The sequence below is a fragment of the Ranitomeya imitator genome, chromosome 2 (assembly GCF_032444005.1).
Source record: "Ranitomeya imitator isolate aRanImi1 chromosome 2, aRanImi1.pri, whole genome shotgun sequence".
Lineage (NCBI taxonomy): Eukaryota > Metazoa > Chordata > Amphibia > Anura > Dendrobatidae > Ranitomeya > Ranitomeya imitator.
The window spans coordinates 427,752,881-427,771,445 of record NC_091283.1 but is presented as its reverse complement, the minus strand read 5'-3'; the positions used below and the strand labels follow the sequence as shown (position 1 = coordinate 427,771,445).

The window sequence follows — 18,565 nt, the reverse complement described above, 5'->3', positions numbered from 1 at the left end:
TGAAAAAAAAAAATCAGATATTTACCAAAAAATTTTGGGGGTTGTGTTTTCATTTTCCGAGACCTGAAACATTTTTATTTTTCGGCCGAGGGAGCTCTGTGATTGCATTTTTCCACCCACGACTGTTATCGGCACAAAGCCATCACCTGACTGGTATGGTATGGGCTCGCTGCAGGAGCCCACTCCATATACCCACTTCCAATCTGCGAAGTACATGTACGGCAGATGTTGTGAATGTTTTTTTTTTTTTTTTAAGTTTTTCAACTCAAGTAGATTTTTATTAAGTATAAAATTACAATAAACATTTAGCAACAATACAGGGATTTTGAAAAGATTGCAATTGCAAGATGCAATTTAGACCATGCCCCTACTTTTGCCTTAAGAACCACCAACACGGGAGTTCTTATGCAAGTAATCTGCAATCGGCAGAGAGATCCATATCCCCAAATATTTTAATTGATCAGCCACTTTAAGTTTGCCTCCCTCCGTGACATCTCCCATCTCATCCCCTACGTCATCTACCCTAAACAGAGTTGATTTATTCCAATTTATCCTCACCCCCGACAATGCTCCAAATCTTTCAATAAGCCGAATAGCATTTCCCAATGAAATATGTGGATCGCTCAAGAACAGCAGTTTGTCGTCTGCGTATAATACTATCTTTTCTTCAATTGACCCATACTTAATCCCAGATACTTCAGCAGACTGTCTAATCTTGGCGGCCAACGGCTCAACAGCCAAAGCAAACAGGAGACTGGGAGAGTGGACACCCCTCTCTCGTCCCTCTATGTAACTTAATCGTACGAGAAAACTCTCCATTCACCCCAACTCTAGCCACTGGTTGCGCATACAGCAGTTTGACCCAGGACACAAATTGTGGACCAAAACCCAAACAGTAACACCTTCCATAAATACCCCCATTCTACACTGTCGAAAGCCTTATGGGTGTCTAAGGATGCAATAACTCTCTGGCCACAGTTATCAGCACTCAGCTGTACATTCATAAAAAGCCTTCTTAAGTTAATTGCCGTATACCTGTCGGGCATAAAGACGGACTGTTCCAGATGTATTAATTTAGAGATAACACCTGAGAGTCTGGTTGCCAACACCCCGGCCAGAAGCATGACATCTGTTGTAAGCAAATAAATTGGTCGGTATGACTCAGGATAATGTAAGTCTTTATCCTCCTTCGGGATTACCACCATTATGATGTTGTGAATGGGTTAATCAATACTTTCTGCGGCACCTTAGCAAATGCATCTACCAGAAACGTATTAATGACCGCTGTTCTTCTCGCACTTCTTACAAGGTAATCATGAAATCTAACAGTCTTCATACTCACATTTCTCATCACCACTTTCCTCTTGACCGTGGGCATTTTAGACTTCACAGTCTTCCTTTTCTGATGGACCTTTTGATGCTGTCTCAGGACAAAGCGCTCATGAAATGTGGCCGGGCAGAAGCGACACTTCAGTGCGGACTCCGTTTGAGAGTGCTGCTTGCGAATGTGAATCTCTGCAAGATGGATCACAATGTAAAAATATCAGGATTGACTATGGAAGGAGATAGCGGAGGTGGTGGCCACGATAAAGATACACTACTCAAAAAAATAAAGGGAACACTAAAATACCACATCCTAGATATGACTGAATGAAATATTCCAGTTGCAAATCTTTATTGATTACATGGTTGAATGTGTTGAGAACAATAAAACATAAAATGATCAATGTAAATCAAAATTAATATCCCATAGAGGTTTGGATTTGGAATGATATTCAAAATCAAAGTGGAAAATCAAAGTTCAGGCTGATCCAACTTCGGTGGAAATGGCTCAAGATAAGGAAATGATGCTCAGTAGTGTGTGTGGCCTCCACGTGACTGTATGAGCTCTCTACAATGCCTGGGAAGGCTCCTGGTGAAGCAGCCAATGTTCTTGAGGAACCTCCTCTCAGACATGGACTAAAACATCAATCAACTCATAGCCAGTCTGTGGTGCAACATGGCATTGGTGGATGGAACGAGACATATCTCAGATCAGCTCGATTGGGTTCCAATTCGGGGAATGTGCAGGTTAGTTCATAGCATCAATGCCTTCATCATGCAGGGACTGCTGACAACCTTCAGCCATGAGGCCTAGCATTGTCATGCATTAGAAGGAACCCAGGATCTAGTGCACCTGCATATGGTCTTACAATAGATCTGAGGATCTCATCCTTGTACATAATGGAAGTCAGGGTACTGCTGGCTAGCACACGGAGGGCTGTGCGGCCTTCCAAAGAAATGCCTCCTTACACCATTACTGACCCTCTGCCTAATCGGTCATGCTGACTGATGTTGCAGACAGCAGAACATTCTCGATTTCTACTACAGACTGTCACATGTGCTCAGTGTGAACCTGCTCTCATTCATGAAAAGTACAGGGTGCCAATGTCGAATCTGCCAATCCTGGTGTTCTCTGGCAAATGTCAATCGCCCTGCATGTAAGCACAACATCCACTTGTGGACGTCGGGACCTTATACCACCCTCAATGAGCCTGCTGGTGGTCATTTTGCAGGGCTCTAGCACTGCTCCTTCTGATCCTCCTTGCACAAAAGAGGAGGTAGAGGTTATGCTGCTGGGTTGTTGTCCTCCTTTGGCACCCTCCACGTCTTCTGGTATCTACTCTATGCTCTGGACACTGTGCTAGAATAGATGAAGAGCTAGCACTCGACTGTAGATGGGATGTAGGCGGTGCAAGTGAACGGAGTCGGATGACCCCAATACTTGAAGGAAAGTCCTCGCCAGGACACGGTTGTGTGTCGGCACCTTACCCTGGACCATCCTAGCGGACGTGACCCCTGCACCACCGATGGAAATGCTTTATAGGTGAACCCATGCCATACCAGTGTTTTACTTAAAGGCTAATGTCCGGAAACCTCCAACTACACTTGCTGTGCTGGGACCTTAGAACCTGACGGGCCTACCCATACGGACATACCTATGCTGCATGCCCCTGCCTCCTATACTCCTTCAATGTAGTTCTTTGGAACCTGTGCTACGTTAGGACCTTAGCCGAAGTCTACACTGGACCGTTGTACTACTCATAATTTAACCATTAAGCATCCACTGACATCCATCTGGGGGACCACGGAGCCGTACTCATTATTGAATTCGCAATTGACCATATTATTCGATTTGGACTACCACCGAGGCACTACTCTGTGATCAAGGCCACTGTGTGGTCGAAACGTCAGAGAATTTGAATTGTTGCCTTGTTACGTCCTCAATTTTCTTGCACCTTGAATAAAACTTTCACTTCAGCAAAATTGACTTGTTCTGACGTGTGCAGTGATTCGTTTCCTTCTGGACACTGTGCTGACAGACACAGCTACTCTTCTTGCCACAGCGGCATTGATATGCCATGAGCAACTTCTGTGTGTTGTAGACCCTGCCTTATGCTACTGTACAGTACCTCTAGGGGTGACAGCAACAAAATATAAAAATGACTAAAACAGCAAAAAAGGAGGCGAACAGAGAAAAGGTCTGGTCATCCCCTGCAAAACCTCCCCTTTATAGGGGTTGTCTTACTAATTGTTTATAATTTCAACCCGTTGTCTGCTTCATTTGCATAACAGGAGAAATTGATTCACAATCAGTGTTGCTGCTTCATAACTGGACAGATTGAATTCACAAAAGTGTAATTGACTTGGAGTTACATTGTGGTTTTTTTTGTTTAAGAGTTCCCTATAGATATATATATATTTTTTAACAGTTTATAATGGTCAGACCTCTATTAAAATGTAAGATCTCCTCTGTTTTCTCCCTGCATACAATATTCCACTTTTTTAACTAAATTTCCTGATAAATGATGAATAAGATACTCACTTAGGCCAACCTTCCCAGTCAGGACAGTGTCACACAGGGGGCAATGTAACTTGGGCAACTCTTTTGTGTGTTTCCGCAGAACGTGCATCTCCATAGTAGACTTTTGGGTGAATGTAATCTGACAGACGGAACACGAGAATGGACGCTCACCTAAGGAGAATAAAAAGTTGTCACTCATGAAAAATGCACAAAAATCGTAGTTACTTACAGATAACTGTATTTCTCTGATCCCATGAGGGCACTACGGAGAGAGAGGGATCCGCCCTCAGGGACAGGAAACCTACAGGTGAAAAAGGCAGTACCTCTCTCCCACATCAGTTGGTTTACAGAGCCTTAACAGAACTTCAGCTGTAACTTAAATGGTTACCAAACAGAAATATTTAAATTTTAGGCTCATCAGAGGCACCGCGTGACTAACTATTAATAATTAATCCTAGTGTGCACACCCACACGTGAAGGGAGGGAAGGTACGGGTGCCGTCATGGGATCAGAGAAATACAGTTATCGGTAAGTAACTACGATTTTCTCTTTCCCCTACGACGGCACCATGGAGAGAATTTCACAGAATGTACATTAGGGGGGACCACTGCCTCCAGAACCCTTCTGCCAAAGGTGAGGTCTGAAGAAGAGGTCAAGTCTAGCCAGTAATGATTAAAGAAAGTAGAGAGAGACGACCAACTGCTTCAGGAGAAGACCAGCTGCTCTACATATCTGTTCAATTGAGGCTCCAGCTCTCTCTGCCCAGGAGGTCACCACCGCTCTGGTCGAATGAGCTCTAACCCCCTCTGGAATGGCTTCATTACACGAGGAATACGAGAGGAGGATAGCGTCTCATCCATCTCGCCAGTGTGGTTTTTGATGCTTTATGTCCCTTCTTTGGACCCTGAAAGCACACAGTGACCTATCCCTCCTACCCCACGACGATCAGGTATGCTGCAGGTTCCCAGTCACAGACAGGAAACCGAACTCAAGTGGGAGAAAGGTACCGCCTTTTTCACCTGTAGGTTTCCTGTCCCTGAGGGCGGATCCCTCTCTCTCCGTGGTGCCGTCATGGGGGAAAGAGAAAAATGAAAGACCCAGGAAGTCATCACTCATGGTATCACAGGAGTTAGAATATCATCAAAGTATAATCGTCTCTATTCTTTTGCCTTTTTAAAGACTGAGAATACCCTAGTGGCACCTTGTCAGAAGGGTTTTAACCTGCATGCTTATATGTTTTCATATTTTACTGACCTGTATGCGTCCTCTTGTGTCTAGTCAGCTTGAAGGCATCTGTGGTGGCATAGTTGCACTGATCGCAATGGAAAGGTTTGTAATCATTGTGCATTTGTATATGTATGATCAGATCTTCAGCCTAAAGAGGAGATGAATCACATAATTACAATTGCAGTGATGCACTTACAGCGCCCCAGTCTGTGCACTAGCATGACACAATATGCCCAATATCTATTATATGTACGTTAGTACTTTATCTATTCTTTTAGCATTATGATAAATATTTCGTTATTCAGAGAATCATAAGGTTTCTGAAGACAGATCTGGGCAGCATCCACACCCGGATCAGCCGCTATAGGGCACCAGTGGGCAAAGAGGGAAGTTATCCACCAGTCCAGTGGGGATGTAGTTACATATTGCACTTCTCCACTCTTCCCATTTACTAATAGTGAGGAAGCAGGAGCAAAATATTATAATATCAGGAATCTGCAAAATCTAATTACTAATACAAGTGTTTCTCACTAAATTAGAATATCATCAATAAGTTAATTTCAGTTTTTCAATACCAAAAGTGAAACTCATTAAATAGGGTCATTACAAACAGTGATCTATTTCAAGAGTTAATTTCTGTTAATGTTGATGATTATGCCTTACAGCCAATGAAAACCCAAAAGTCATTATCTCAGTAAATTAGAATACTTCATAACACCAGCTTGAAAAATTATATTAACCCCTTAACAACCACCGATATGCCTTTTAACGGCGGTAGTTAAGGGTACTTACACCTTTTAAAAAGTGTATAGCGCCCGCCAGAGTCAGATTTTCTCGGCCTCAGCTGCTGGGGTTTTTACCGACCCCGGTTTTGCGATCGCCGCTACTAACCATGTAGCGGCGACCGCAAAAAAAAAAAGTGCGATGTGCCATTTAATTTCTCTCTCCTCTGAAGTGATCGCACATCAGAGGATAGAGAAATAGTAACATAGTTCTTAATTAACCCCTTCATGACCCAGCCTATTTTGACCTTAAAGACCTTGCCGTTTTTTGCAATTCTGACCAGTGTCCCTTTATGAGGTAATAACTCAGGAACGCTTCAACGAATCCTAGCGGTTCTGAGATTGTTTTTTCGTGACATATTGGGCTTCATGTTAGTGGTAAATTTAGGTCAATAAATTCTGCATTTATTTGTGATAAAAACGGAAATTTGGTGAAAAATTTGAAAATTTTGCAATTTTCACATTTTAAATTTTTATTCTGTTAAACCAGAGAGTTACGTGACACAAAATAGTTAATAAATAACATTTCCCACATGTATACTTTACATCAGCACAATTTTGGAAACAAAATTTTTTTTTTGCTAGGAAGTTATAAGGGTTAAAATTTGACCAGCGATTTCTCATTTTTACAACGAAATTTACAAAACCATTTTTTTTAGGGACCACCTCACATTTGAAGTCAGTTTGAGGGGTCTATATGGCTGAAAATACCCAAAAGTGACACCATTCTAAAAACTGCACCCCTCAAGGTACTCAAAACCACATTCAAGAAGTTTATTAACCCTTCAGGTGCTTCACAGCAGCAGAAGCAACATGGAAGGAAAAAATGAACATTTAACTTTTTAGTCACAAAAATTATCTTTTAGCAACAATTTTTTTATTTTCCCAATGGTAAAAGGAGAAACTGAACCACGAAAGTTGTTGTCCAATTTGCCCTGAGTACGCTGATACCTCATATGTGGGGGTAAACCACTGTTTGGGCGCACGGCAGGGCTTGGAAGGGAAGGAGCGCCATTTGACTTTTTGAATGAAAAATTGGCTCCACTCTTTAGCGGACACCATGTCACGTTTGGAGAGCCCACGTGTGACTAAAAATTGGAGCTCCCCCACAAGTGACCCCATTTTGGAAACTAGACGCCCCAAGGAACTTATCTAGATGCATAGTGAGCACTTTGAACCCCCAGGTGCTTCACAAATTGATCCGTAAAAATGAAAAAGTACTTTTTTTTCACAAAAAAATTCTTTTAGCCTCAATTTTTTCATTTTCACATGGGCAACAGGATAAAATGGATCCTAAAATTTGTTGGGCAATTTCTTCTGAGTACACCAATACCTCACATGTGGGGGTAAACCACTGTTTGGGCACATGGTAAGGCTCGGAAGGGAAGGAGCGCCATTTGACTTTTTGAATGAAAAATTATCTCCATCGTTAGCGGACACCATGTCGCGTTTGGAGAGCCCCTATGTGCCTAAACATTGGAGCTCCCCCACAAGTGACCCCATTTTGGAAACTAGACCCCCCCAAGGATCTTATCTAGATGCCTAGTGAGCACTTTAAACCCTTAGGTGCTTCACAAATTGATCTGTAAAAATGAAAAAGTACTTTTTTTTTCACAAAAAAATTCTTTTCGCCTCAATTTTTTCATTTTCACATGGGCAATAGGATAAAATGGATCATAAAATTTGTTGGGCAATTTCTCCCGAGTACGATGATACCTCATATGTGGGGGTAAACCACTGTTTGGGCACTCGGCAGGGCTCGGAAGGGAAGGCGCGCCATTTGACTTTTTGAATGGAAAATTAGCTCCAATTGTTAGCGGACACCATGTCGCGTTTGGAGAGCCCCTGTGTGCCTAAACATTGGAGCTTCCCCACAAGTGACCCCATTTTGGAAACTAGACCCCCCAAGGAACTTATCTAGATGCATATTGAGCACTTTAAACCCCCAGGTGCTTCACAGAAGTTTATAACGCAGAGCCATGAAAATAAAAAATAATTTTTCTTTCCTCAAAAATGATTTTTTAGCCTGGAATTTCCTATTTTGCCAAGGGTAATAGGAGAAATTGGACCCCAAATGTTGTTGTCCAGTTTGTCCTGAGTACGCTGATACCCCATATGTGGGGGTAAACCACTGTTTGGGCGCACGGCAGGGCTCGGAAGGGAAGGCACGCCATTTGGCTTTTTAAATGGAAAATTAGCTCCAATCATTAGCGGACACCATGTCACGTTTGGAGAGCCCCTGTGTGCCTAAACATTGGAGATCCCCCAGAAATGACCCCATTTTGGAAACTAGACCCCCAAAGGAACTAATCTAGATGTGTGGTGAGGACTTTAAACCCCCAAGTGCTTCACAGAAGTTTATAACGCAGAGCCATGAAAATAAAAAAATAAAAATATTTTCTCAAAAATGATCTTTTAGCCTGCAATTTTTTATTTTCCCAAGGGTAACAGGAGAAATTTGACCCCAATATTTGTTGTCCAGTTTCTCCTGAGTACGGTGATACCCCATATGTGGGGGTAAACTACTGTTTTGGCACATGCCGGGGCTCAGAATTGAAGTAGTGACGTTTTGAAATGCAGACTTTGATGGAATGCTCTGCGGGCGTCACGTTGCGTTTGCAGAGCCCCTGGTGTGCCTAAACAGTAGAAACCCCCCACAAGTGACCCCATTTTAGAAACTAGACCCCCCAAGGAACTTATCTAGATATGTGGTGAGCACTTTGAACCCCCAAGTGCTTCACAGACGTTTACAACGCAGAGCCGTGAAAATAAAAAATCATTTTTAACGATCCCTGTGTGGCCTATTTATAATAAAAAAAAAAAAAAAAAAAAAAGGTTCCTTGCATCATGTTCTCATACACTTTATGCAGTATTAGCCCTGTGTCTGTACTGCTACATACTGGTTCATGCAGCCTTACATGAACACCTGAGCCTTACACTATAGCTGGTCCGAATAACTAAAGCAATTGTTACCATCCACCTCTCGTGTCTCCCCTTTTCCCCATAGTTTGTAAGCTTGCGAGCAGGGCCCTCACTCCTCCTGGTATCTCTTTTGAACTGTATTTCTGTTATGCTGTAATGTCTATTGTCTGTACAAGTCCCCTCTATAATTTGTAAAGCGCTGCGGAATATGTTGGCGCTATATAAATAAAAATTATTATTATTATTATTATTTTTCTTTCCTCAAAAATGATGTTTTAGCAAGCATTTTTTTATTTTCACAAGGGTAACAGGAGAAATTGGACCCCAGTAATTGTTGCGCAGTTTATCCTGAGTATGCTGGTACCCCATATGTGGGGGTAAACCACTGTTTGGGCACACGTCGGGGCTCGGAATTGAGGGAGCACCATTTGACTTTTTGAATACGAGATTGGCTGGAATCAATGGTGGCGCCATGTTGCGTTTGGAGACCCCTGATGTGCCTAAACAGTGGTAACCCCTCAATTCTACCTCCAACACTAACCCCAACACACCCCTAACCCTAATCCCAACTGTAGCCATAACCCTAATCACAACCCTAACCGCAACACACCCCTAACCACAGCCCTAACCCCAACACACCCCTAACCCTAACCACAACCCTAATTCCAACCCTAACCCTAAGGCTATGTGCCTACGTTGCGGATTCGTGTGAGATTTTTCAGCATCATTTTTGAAAAATCCGCGGGTAAAAGGCACTGCGTTTTACCTGCGGATTTTCCACGGATTTCCAGTGTTTTTTGTGCGGATTTCACCTGCGGATTCCTTTTGAGGAACAGGTGTAAAACGCTGCGGAATCCGCACAAAGAATTGACATGCTGCGGAAAATACAACGCAGCGTTTCCGCGCGGTATTTTCCGCACCATGGGCACAGCGAATTTGGTTTTCCATGGTACTGTAAACCTGATGGAACACTGCTGCGAATCCGCAGCAGCCAATCCGCTGCGGATCTGCAGCCAAATCCGCACCGTGTGCACATAGCCTAATTCTAAAGGTATGTGCACACGCTGCGGAAAACGGGGCGGATTCGCAGCAGTTTCCCATGAGTTTACAGTTCAATGTAAACCTATGGGAAACAAAAATCGCTGTACACATCTTTCTGCGGATTCCGCAGCGATTTTACAACTGCTCAAATAGAAAATCGCAGTTGTAAAACCGCAGTGAAATGCGCAGAAAAAACGCGGTAAATCCGCCATAAATCCGCAGCGGTTTAGCACTGCGGATTTATCAAATCCGCAGCGGAAAAATCCGCAGAAGACCAGAATACGTGTGCACATACCAAAACCCTAACCCTACCCCTACCCCTATTCTCGGAGCATGGGGTGGGGTGGGGTGGATCGGAGCGCGGGAGGGGTGGAACGGAGCACGGGGGGGGTGCATTGGAGCATCGGGGGGTGGATTGGACTGCAGGGGGGCTGGATCGGACTGCAGGGGGGATGGATCGGAGTGCAGGGGGGGTGATTGGAGCACGGGGAGGGTGATTGGAGCACGGGGGGAGCGGACAAGAGCACGGGGGGAGCGGAGCACAGGACGGAGGGGAGCCGGAGCAGTGTACCGGACAGATCGGGGGGCTGGGGGGGCGATCGGTGGGGTGGGGTGGGGGCACATTAGTGTTTCCAGCCATGGCCGATGATATTGCAGCATCGGCCATGGCTGGATTGTAATATTTCACCCGTTATAATAGGTGAAATTTTACAAATCGCTCTGATTGGCAGTTTCACTTTCAACAGCCAATCAGAGCAATCGTAGCCACGGGGGGGTGAAGCCACCCCCCCCCCCCCCCCTGGGCTAAACTACCACTCCCCCTGTCCCTGCAGATCGGGTGAAATGGGAGTTAACCCTTTCACCCGCTCTGCAGGGACGCGATCTTTCCATGACGCCACATAGGCGTTATGGGTCGGATTGGCACTGACTTTCATGACGCCTACGTGGCGTCATGGGTCGGGAAGGGGTTAAGGTTGAAGGAAGACTTTAAGTCCATCTAGTTCAACCCATAGCCTAACCTAACATGCCCTAACACAGGTGTGGGCAATTAATTTAGCCATGGGGCCGCATGAGAAATTGGGATGGTTCTAGAGGGCCGGACTAATATAATTAACTAATTTTTACCCAATACTGTAGTATACTGTAGTGGCCCCATATAGTGCTGCACAAACATTATGGCCCCATATAATGCTGCACAAACATTATGGCCCCCATATAATGCTGCACAAACATTATGGCCCCATATAGTGCTGCACAAACATTATGGCCCCCATATAATGCTGCACAAACATTATGGCCCCATATAGTGCTGCACAAACATTATGGCCCCCATATAGTGCTGCACAAATGTTATGTCGCGGCTGCCCCCCCCGGATACGCCACTGCCAGTCACAGCCCCCCAGGACCAGTATAGAAGGGGAGGTCGCCAGTCACAGCCCTCCAGGACCAGTATAGATGGGGAGGCCGCCAGTCACAGCGCTCAAGAACAAGTATAGAGGGGGGGGGGCCGCCAGTCACACAACCTCAGCAGTCAGCCAGAATGCAGGTCGTTGGGTGCAGCCGGTCAGGGTGAAGCATGGACGGTGGGTGCAGGGAGGGCGGATACAGCCTCTCTCGGACACTTACCAGTGACCTTGGCGCCGGTCTCATCCGCACGGACAATCTCAGGGATAAATCTCGGCTCCTCACACCCGGCCGCCACCGTTAGAGCCCCCAGAGACTGACCGCTTCCCCTCACCGAGGTCAGTGACAAACTGACAGGCCAGCCAATCACAAGTAGTGATGGAGCGAGAGCCGGGCGGCCCAGCCAATGGTGTAGCACAATGCAGCCGAAGGGCGGGGCCAGGAGCTGCACAGTGTCTGAGGAACTGCCAATGGTGTCTGGCGGCTAGCCGAGCGGTGCCGGGGGCGGCTGTCAGAAGTGACAGCTAGCTGGCGGGCCGCATCTTGCCCAGGTCTGCCCTAACATGTTGATCCACAGGAAGGCAAAAAAAAAACCATGTGGCAAAGAGTAAGCTCCACATTGGGGAAAAAAAATTCCTTCCCGACTCCACATATGGCAATCAGACTAGTTCTCTGGATCAACGACCTATCAAGGAATCTAGTATATATAATCTGTAACATTATACATTTCAAGAAAGGTATCCAGTCCCCTCTTAAATTTAAGTAATGAATCACTCATTACAACATCATACGGCAGAGTTCCATAGTCTCACTGCTCTTACAGTAAAGAATCCACATCTGTTATTATGCTTAAACCTTCTTTCCTCCAAACGCAGAGGATGCCCCCTTGTCCCTGTCTCAGGTCTATGATTAAAAAGATCATCAGAAAGGCCTTTGTACTGTCCCCTCATATATTTATACATTAAAATAAGATCACCCATTAGCCTTCGTTTTTCCAAACTAAATAGCCCCAAGTGTAATAACCTATCTTGGTATTGCAGATCCCCCAGTCCTCTAATAACCTTGGTCGCTCTTCTCTGCACCCGCTCTAGTTCAGCTATGTCTTTCTTATACACCGGAGACCAGAACTGTGCACAATATTCTAAGTGTGGTCGAACTAGTGACTTGTATAGAGGTAAAATTATGTTCTCCTCATGTGCATCTATGCCTCTTTTAATGCATCCCATTATTTTATTTGCCTTTGTAGCAGCTGCCTGACACTGGCCACTAACCCAGTTTTCATTGACGGTTTTGCCCAGAGCTTTAGAATTAAGCACATAGTTATACATCTTATTACTTCTACTGAAGTGCATGACCTAACATTTATCCTTAATTTATCATTAAAGCTCATTTGCCATTTATCAGCCCAAGCTTCTAGTTTACATAAATCATCCTGTAATATAAAATTGTCCTCCTCTGTATTGATTACCCCGCAGAGTTTAGTGTCAAGATCATTAATAAATATGTTAAAAAGAAGAGGGCCCAATACTGACCCCTGTGGTACCCCACTGCTAATCGCGACCCAGTCTCAGCGTGCTCCATTAATAACCACCCTTTGTTTCCTATCCCTATCCTCGTATCCCCCCCCCCCCCACCCCGCGATACTTACCAATGTCTCCCGATGCTCCTTGGCCCTCCTGCTTCCCCCGGTGGGCGCCACCATCTTCATCTGGGAAAAAAATGGCGGGTGCATGCGCAGCGCGCCCACCGAGATCTGCCGGCAACAAGCGGAAGATTTTTCCTATTGGTTCATTTTGGTCACTTTGATAAACGGTATCACAGTGATCAAAATTAAAAAAAAAGTAAATAAAACCCCCCTTTATCACCCCCTTAGTTCGAGAAAAATAATAAAATAAAGAAAATGTACCGTATTTATTTCCATTTTCTCATTAGGGTTAGAGTTGGGCTAAAGTTAGGATTAGGGTTGGGGCAAAAATTAGGGTTAGGGCTGGGGTCGGTGCTACAATTAGGGTTAGGATTAGGGTAAGGCTGGCTTTACACTTACCGTGGTTTTGCGTCCCGTTTTTGCGGTCCCAATAGCTTTCTATGAGGCCGCAAAAATGGGCAGCAATAATTCCATGGTGCGCTGTATTTACGGCTGTGAAAATATATCGAACCTGCTTGATATTTTTCACGGCTTACGGACACGTCCTCCATTGTAATTCAATGGGGCAAAAACAACGGAAGGTTGTTTTTGCGGTGCACCGAGACTTCCGGTTTTGCGGACCGCCGATTTTTTTCCCCCAATACTTTTGCCATAGTATTGCAAACCCGAAAAATGGCGATCCGCAAGTTTTTTGTGGTCCGTTATTGCGGCAGACCATGAAAATTGTGGCAATACAGCCTGCAAAAAACCCGGTAAGTGTAAAAGAAGCCTTAGGTTTGGGATTAGGGTTATGGTTAGGGATGGGATTAAGGTTAGGGTTGGGGATAGGATTAAGGTTGAGATTAGGGTTATGGGTGTGTTGGGATTAGGGTTATGGTTAGGGTTTTGATTAGAGTTGGGGTTGTGTTTAGAGTTATGGTTAGGATGGGCGTGGCCTGGAGTGAGATGTAAGCAGACGTGCTCATACAGCTCCCGCACAGAATCTGGCCACGACATACTTTGTGACACTTCGAAACGCTTCATTACCTCCCTACTGTGAGGCTCAAAGTGCGGTGACCCTGTTACATCCTCTGGAAAGCTCCTATATCATCCATGACAGGAAGAAAAGGCCTAAGAAAGAATGCCGGGAATCCAGACAAGACGACCCAAGATCGCAGCAAAGTGAAGGACAGCATCCAATCCAGGTGGAGTATAAAAAGTCCTTTATTGTGCCAAATGCAACGTTTCAACCATATAGGTCTTTTTCAAGCAAAAGACCTATATGGTCGAAACGTTGCATTTGGCACAATAAAGGACTTTTTATACTTCACCTGGATTGGATGCGGTCCTTCACTTTGCTGCGGTATGTACTTTTCCATTTGGGTCCAGTAGAACTAGGATGGGCATCCCTATATCAGTTGTGCTGTCGGCTATTTTCTAATATTAAAACGACCCAAGATAGCGCCTATGCTGCTGGTGAGGGGCAGGCCCGAGGTGAGAGCAGGAGGCTGGATGCTGTGAGTAAATTGCAGCGTTTTGCCAGGAGCACAGGAGGGCAACAGACTCAAGCCGAAGATGGAGGAAGAGACATGTGTACATCTCAGAGGTATGAGAAGGGAGAGGAGGACGACAGTGAAAGTGAAGATAGGATTCAGAGTGGCTCTCAGGGAAGTGACACAGGACATGGCAAGGTGGCTGCAGAGTTGCTGTGAGGGAAGAATGGAGAACTGTTATTGCCGGAGGAACCGACCTTAAATGACGTTAATAATACACTGTGCCTCCTCTATCAGCAACATGGCGACACAGCTAGGCAGCATCCAAGCTACTGTGACTAAAATGCAGCACACTATACATGTGAAGAAGAGAGTGGGAGAAATTGAAAAAAGTCAGCTCTGCGGAGGACTAAATAGTAGGAGCTGAGAAGGAATATAAACAAAAGGCACTGGCCCTTACTGCTGTCCAGTCCAAAGCGGATGACCTGGAAAATAGGTCCCAGCACAATAACTTGTGATTGGTCGGCGTGCCGGAAAAAAATTGAGGACAATACCCCTACGGAATTCTTTGAGAAATGGCTCTTGGAAAAGATAGGTGCTGATAAGCTGTCGTGGTTCCGTGCCATTGAACAAGCTTACAGGGTTCCTACACGTCCCCTCCCCCCTGGACGCACACCATAGGACTGTAATAGCTAAAGTGCTCCATTACCGGGACATAGATAGCATCTTGAGGCTTGCTAGAGATCACCCAGAGCTTGTGATGAATGGTTCTGCAATTTCTATTTTTCTGGATTATTCTATCGAAGTGCAAAAGCAGAGAGCCAGGTTAATTGATAAAGAAATGGTTACAGGAAATTGGTGTGATATATTCATGTTATACCCTACTAAGCTGCGGATCGTAACTGCAAATAAAGTTCCATTTTTTCTGATGCCAAGGATGCTCTAAGATGGCTTGACTGTAATGAGAAACAACTACGGTTCTAAAAGGAGAGAGTCTCTGCAGACTGAAGGTTTCATGAACAGTGTCTGTTTACCTAATTGCCACTTCCGGTGAACTCTTGGGAGGTTCTTTGCGGCGATACACTATGTTCATTTTTGTTCACAAGTTTAGGACATGGTGGATCCTTGCATTGGAGGATCTGATGCGGGACTGGATATGGCGAGGTTAAGGTCGGATAAGAATATACGCCTGTTTTTTTTTTCCAATACGGGAAAAGATATTTGGCTTTCTTTGTTACAATTTTCTTTGTTCCCCCAGAACAAAGAAAATTGTAACAAAGAAAGCCAAATATCTTTTCCCGTATTGGAAAAAAAAAACAGGCGTATATTCTTATCCGACCTTAACCTCGCCATATCCAGTCCCGCATCAGATCCTCCAATGCAACAACGGGGATGGTTTATGTCATGCTTCTTATTCAGGTCATTTACATGTTGTTGCACATGTTATGTCATATGCAAATCTGAGTATCAATGCTGGGTGACGTGAAAATTCTGAGTTGGAATGTTAGAGGCCTGGCAGCAAGCAATTTTTCAGTTTTTGCGTGCAGCGAAACAGCTATAATATGCTTGCAGGACAGGATTCACACCCTGAATGGGCATTGGATACAAGGAGAGCTATCATGCTACGTACTCTGCCTATTCGAGAGGAGTAAGTAAGTATCTTGATATGTAAGGGAATGAGGTTTGAAAAGCTCAACGTGATCATTGACCTGGAAGGGTGGTATGTGTGACTATATTGTGCAAACTTAGTAGGCCTATACTGCTAATATCTGTATATGTTCCGCCGCCATATAATAATAAATTGTTTTTGAAAATACTTGAAATTATCGCGGGCTTCCCTAGAGTCCCGTGCTTGGTGGTGGGATTCAAGCTTCAGGAGGCTAATTTGCATATTCCAGGTGCCTTCTGGGAGAAGCGAAGTCTCCCTAAGCTAGAAGATCGTTGGGTACAGCCGGGACCAGCTGCTTCGAAAGCATCACCAAACCGCGGGCCTTACGGCGCGCGAATTTTTGCCTGTAGGACATTATTGCAAGAGAGCTTGGCTGAGTAGATTACACAAGAAGGAAAACACACAGCAAGTCAGCAGGATCTAGGAGCAACATGGCAGATGTGACAACCTACATGGTGAGCTGCAGCATGTGCTACATGTTCACAGATCGACCAGAAGAAGAATCCAATTTCACCTGTCAGAAGTGTAGACTAGTGGCCCTTTTAGAAGAAAAGGTGCGGGGTCTGGAAGAAAGAATAGCAACTTTGAAACTCATCAAAGAGAATGAAGACTTTCTAGACAGAACAGAAGCATCTCTACTGGTCACAGAAGGTGCAAAAAGTGTCAGAGAACCTCCAAAAGCAGATGAGTGGAAGCATGTGACCAAAAGAAGCAAGAAGACCATGGAGAAATCACCAACCACACAACTGAAGAACCGATATCAAATCTTTGTAGAGGATGAAGATGGCACACCTAAGAATGAAGCAATACCAGCAAGCAAAAAAGAAAAGGGCACACAGCAACAAGTGACAGCAAAAAGTACAGCCAAGAAGCAACGAAGAGTGGTGGTGGTGGGAGACTCACTACTGAGAGGCACCGAAGCAGCCATCTGCAGACCGGACATAACTGCAAGAGAAGTATGCTGCCTTCCAGGTGCGATGATCAAGGATGTGACCGATAGGATACCAAAGCTCTTCAGCTCCAAGGACGTCCACCCATTTCTTCTGATACATGTTGGCACCAATGACACGGCAAGGAAGGACCTACCGACAATCTGCAAGGACTTTGAAGAGTTGGGGAAGAAAGTAAAGGAACTGGATGCACAGGTAGTTTTTTCTTCTATCCTTCCAGTAGACGGGCATGGCACCAGGAGATGGAACAGGATCCTTGATGCAAACAACTGGCTAAGACGATGGTGCAGACAACAAGGATTTGGATTCCTGGACCACGGTGTGAATTACTGGTATGATGGACTCCTCGCCAGAGACGGACTACACCTCAACAAACCTGGGAAACACACATTCGCCAGAAGACTCGCTACACTCATCAGGAGGGCGTTAAACTAGAAGAAGAGGGGACGGGAAGAAAAACATTAGACTCGAACAAAGACGACCCAGGAAGGGGGCGTGGCCTGAACGTCCATGTGAGCGGACGTGTGACAGAGCGCTCCCGCTGCTAACGCATAATTTATCCTTATAAGCCGCAGCTGAGCGGCGATTCAAGGCGCTTACCGGCTGCAGGAAAGTCCCGGGAGTGCGGCGGTGAATAGAGGCGGCCTCGAGGTCAACAAATATGACCAGGAGGAGGCAAAGAGATGCAGGAGCCGGCGAGGCTGGGATCAGCCAAGATGGCGCCGACGCCAGAGAGAAGGCGGAGAAGGACAACGCGGCATGCCAGAAGAGAATGTCGGCGGCGGCAAAGCTCCAGCAGTTTGCTAGAGTGGAGGCCGCAGGGAACACAGGAAAAGCAGAGGAGGACGCCGGAGGGGACACAGACACAGAAGGAGAGGAGGAAAGCCCAGCAGAGGAGCAGGAGGTACAACAGGGGAGCAGGGATGGTGACATGGCGGTGGTAGTAGGGGGATCTGAAGATAAGGAGTCAGGAGCAGAGCCCACCCTTAGAGATGTATTTGCACTGGTATCATCATGCAAACAATCCCTCACCCAGCAGCTACAGGAGGTCAAGGGGGATACAGCCCAGATAAATGCAGCCCTGCAGAAGATTGACAAACGTGTGGGGGCTGTGGAGGAAAGAGTGAGCACGGCAGAAGACCATATAGTGCAGCTGCAGAAAGCGGAGAGGAAGTTTACTCAGGCAATATCGGAGCTAGCTGCAAAAAATGAGGATCTGGAGAACAGGTCCAGAAGAAATAACATTCGTATAGTGGGTGTCCCTGAAAAAGCTGAGGGGAGGAATCCCACGGAGTATATTGAAAGCTGGCTCCTTGAGACCTTTGGTGATGCAGCACTGACAAAAGTATTTGCGGTAGAAAGAGCCCACAGGGTCCCACCGAAACCACCTGTCCCTGGAGCAAATCCCCGTACCATGCTTGCCAAAATCCTAAACTACAGAGACAGAGACATTATCCTGAGGAAAGCTAGAGACATGACGGATCTGACAATTGGAGGTCAAAGAGTTGCTATTTACCCTGACTATTCCGCCCTGGTACAGAAACAACGGATGATGTTCACGGGTATCAAGAGACGGCTGAGAGAACTGGGAGTGCAATACTCCATGATG

The 18,565-nt window shown here is 45.4% G+C and overlaps 1 protein-coding gene across 4 annotated transcripts in view; it reads right to left on the bottom strand.

Moving 5' to 3' along the window:
* LOC138664289 (oocyte zinc finger protein XlCOF28-like) overlaps nucleotides 1–18,565 on the bottom strand; it is a 105,318-nt gene that overhangs the window by 11,668 nt on the left and 75,085 nt on the right. For all 4 annotated transcript variants that reach the window (XM_069750863.1, XM_069750862.1, XM_069750864.1 and 1 more), the window contains exons 12-14: nucleotides 5,099–5,219; nucleotides 3,866–4,015; nucleotides 1,343–1,515 (exon numbers count right to left, since the gene is read on the bottom strand). In XM_069750863.1, the coding sequence (XP_069606964.1) occupies nucleotides 1,343–1,515; nucleotides 3,866–4,015; nucleotides 5,099–5,219 (444 nt within the window). The remainder of the gene's footprint in view (nucleotides 1–1,342; nucleotides 1,516–3,865; nucleotides 4,016–5,098; nucleotides 5,220–18,565) is intronic.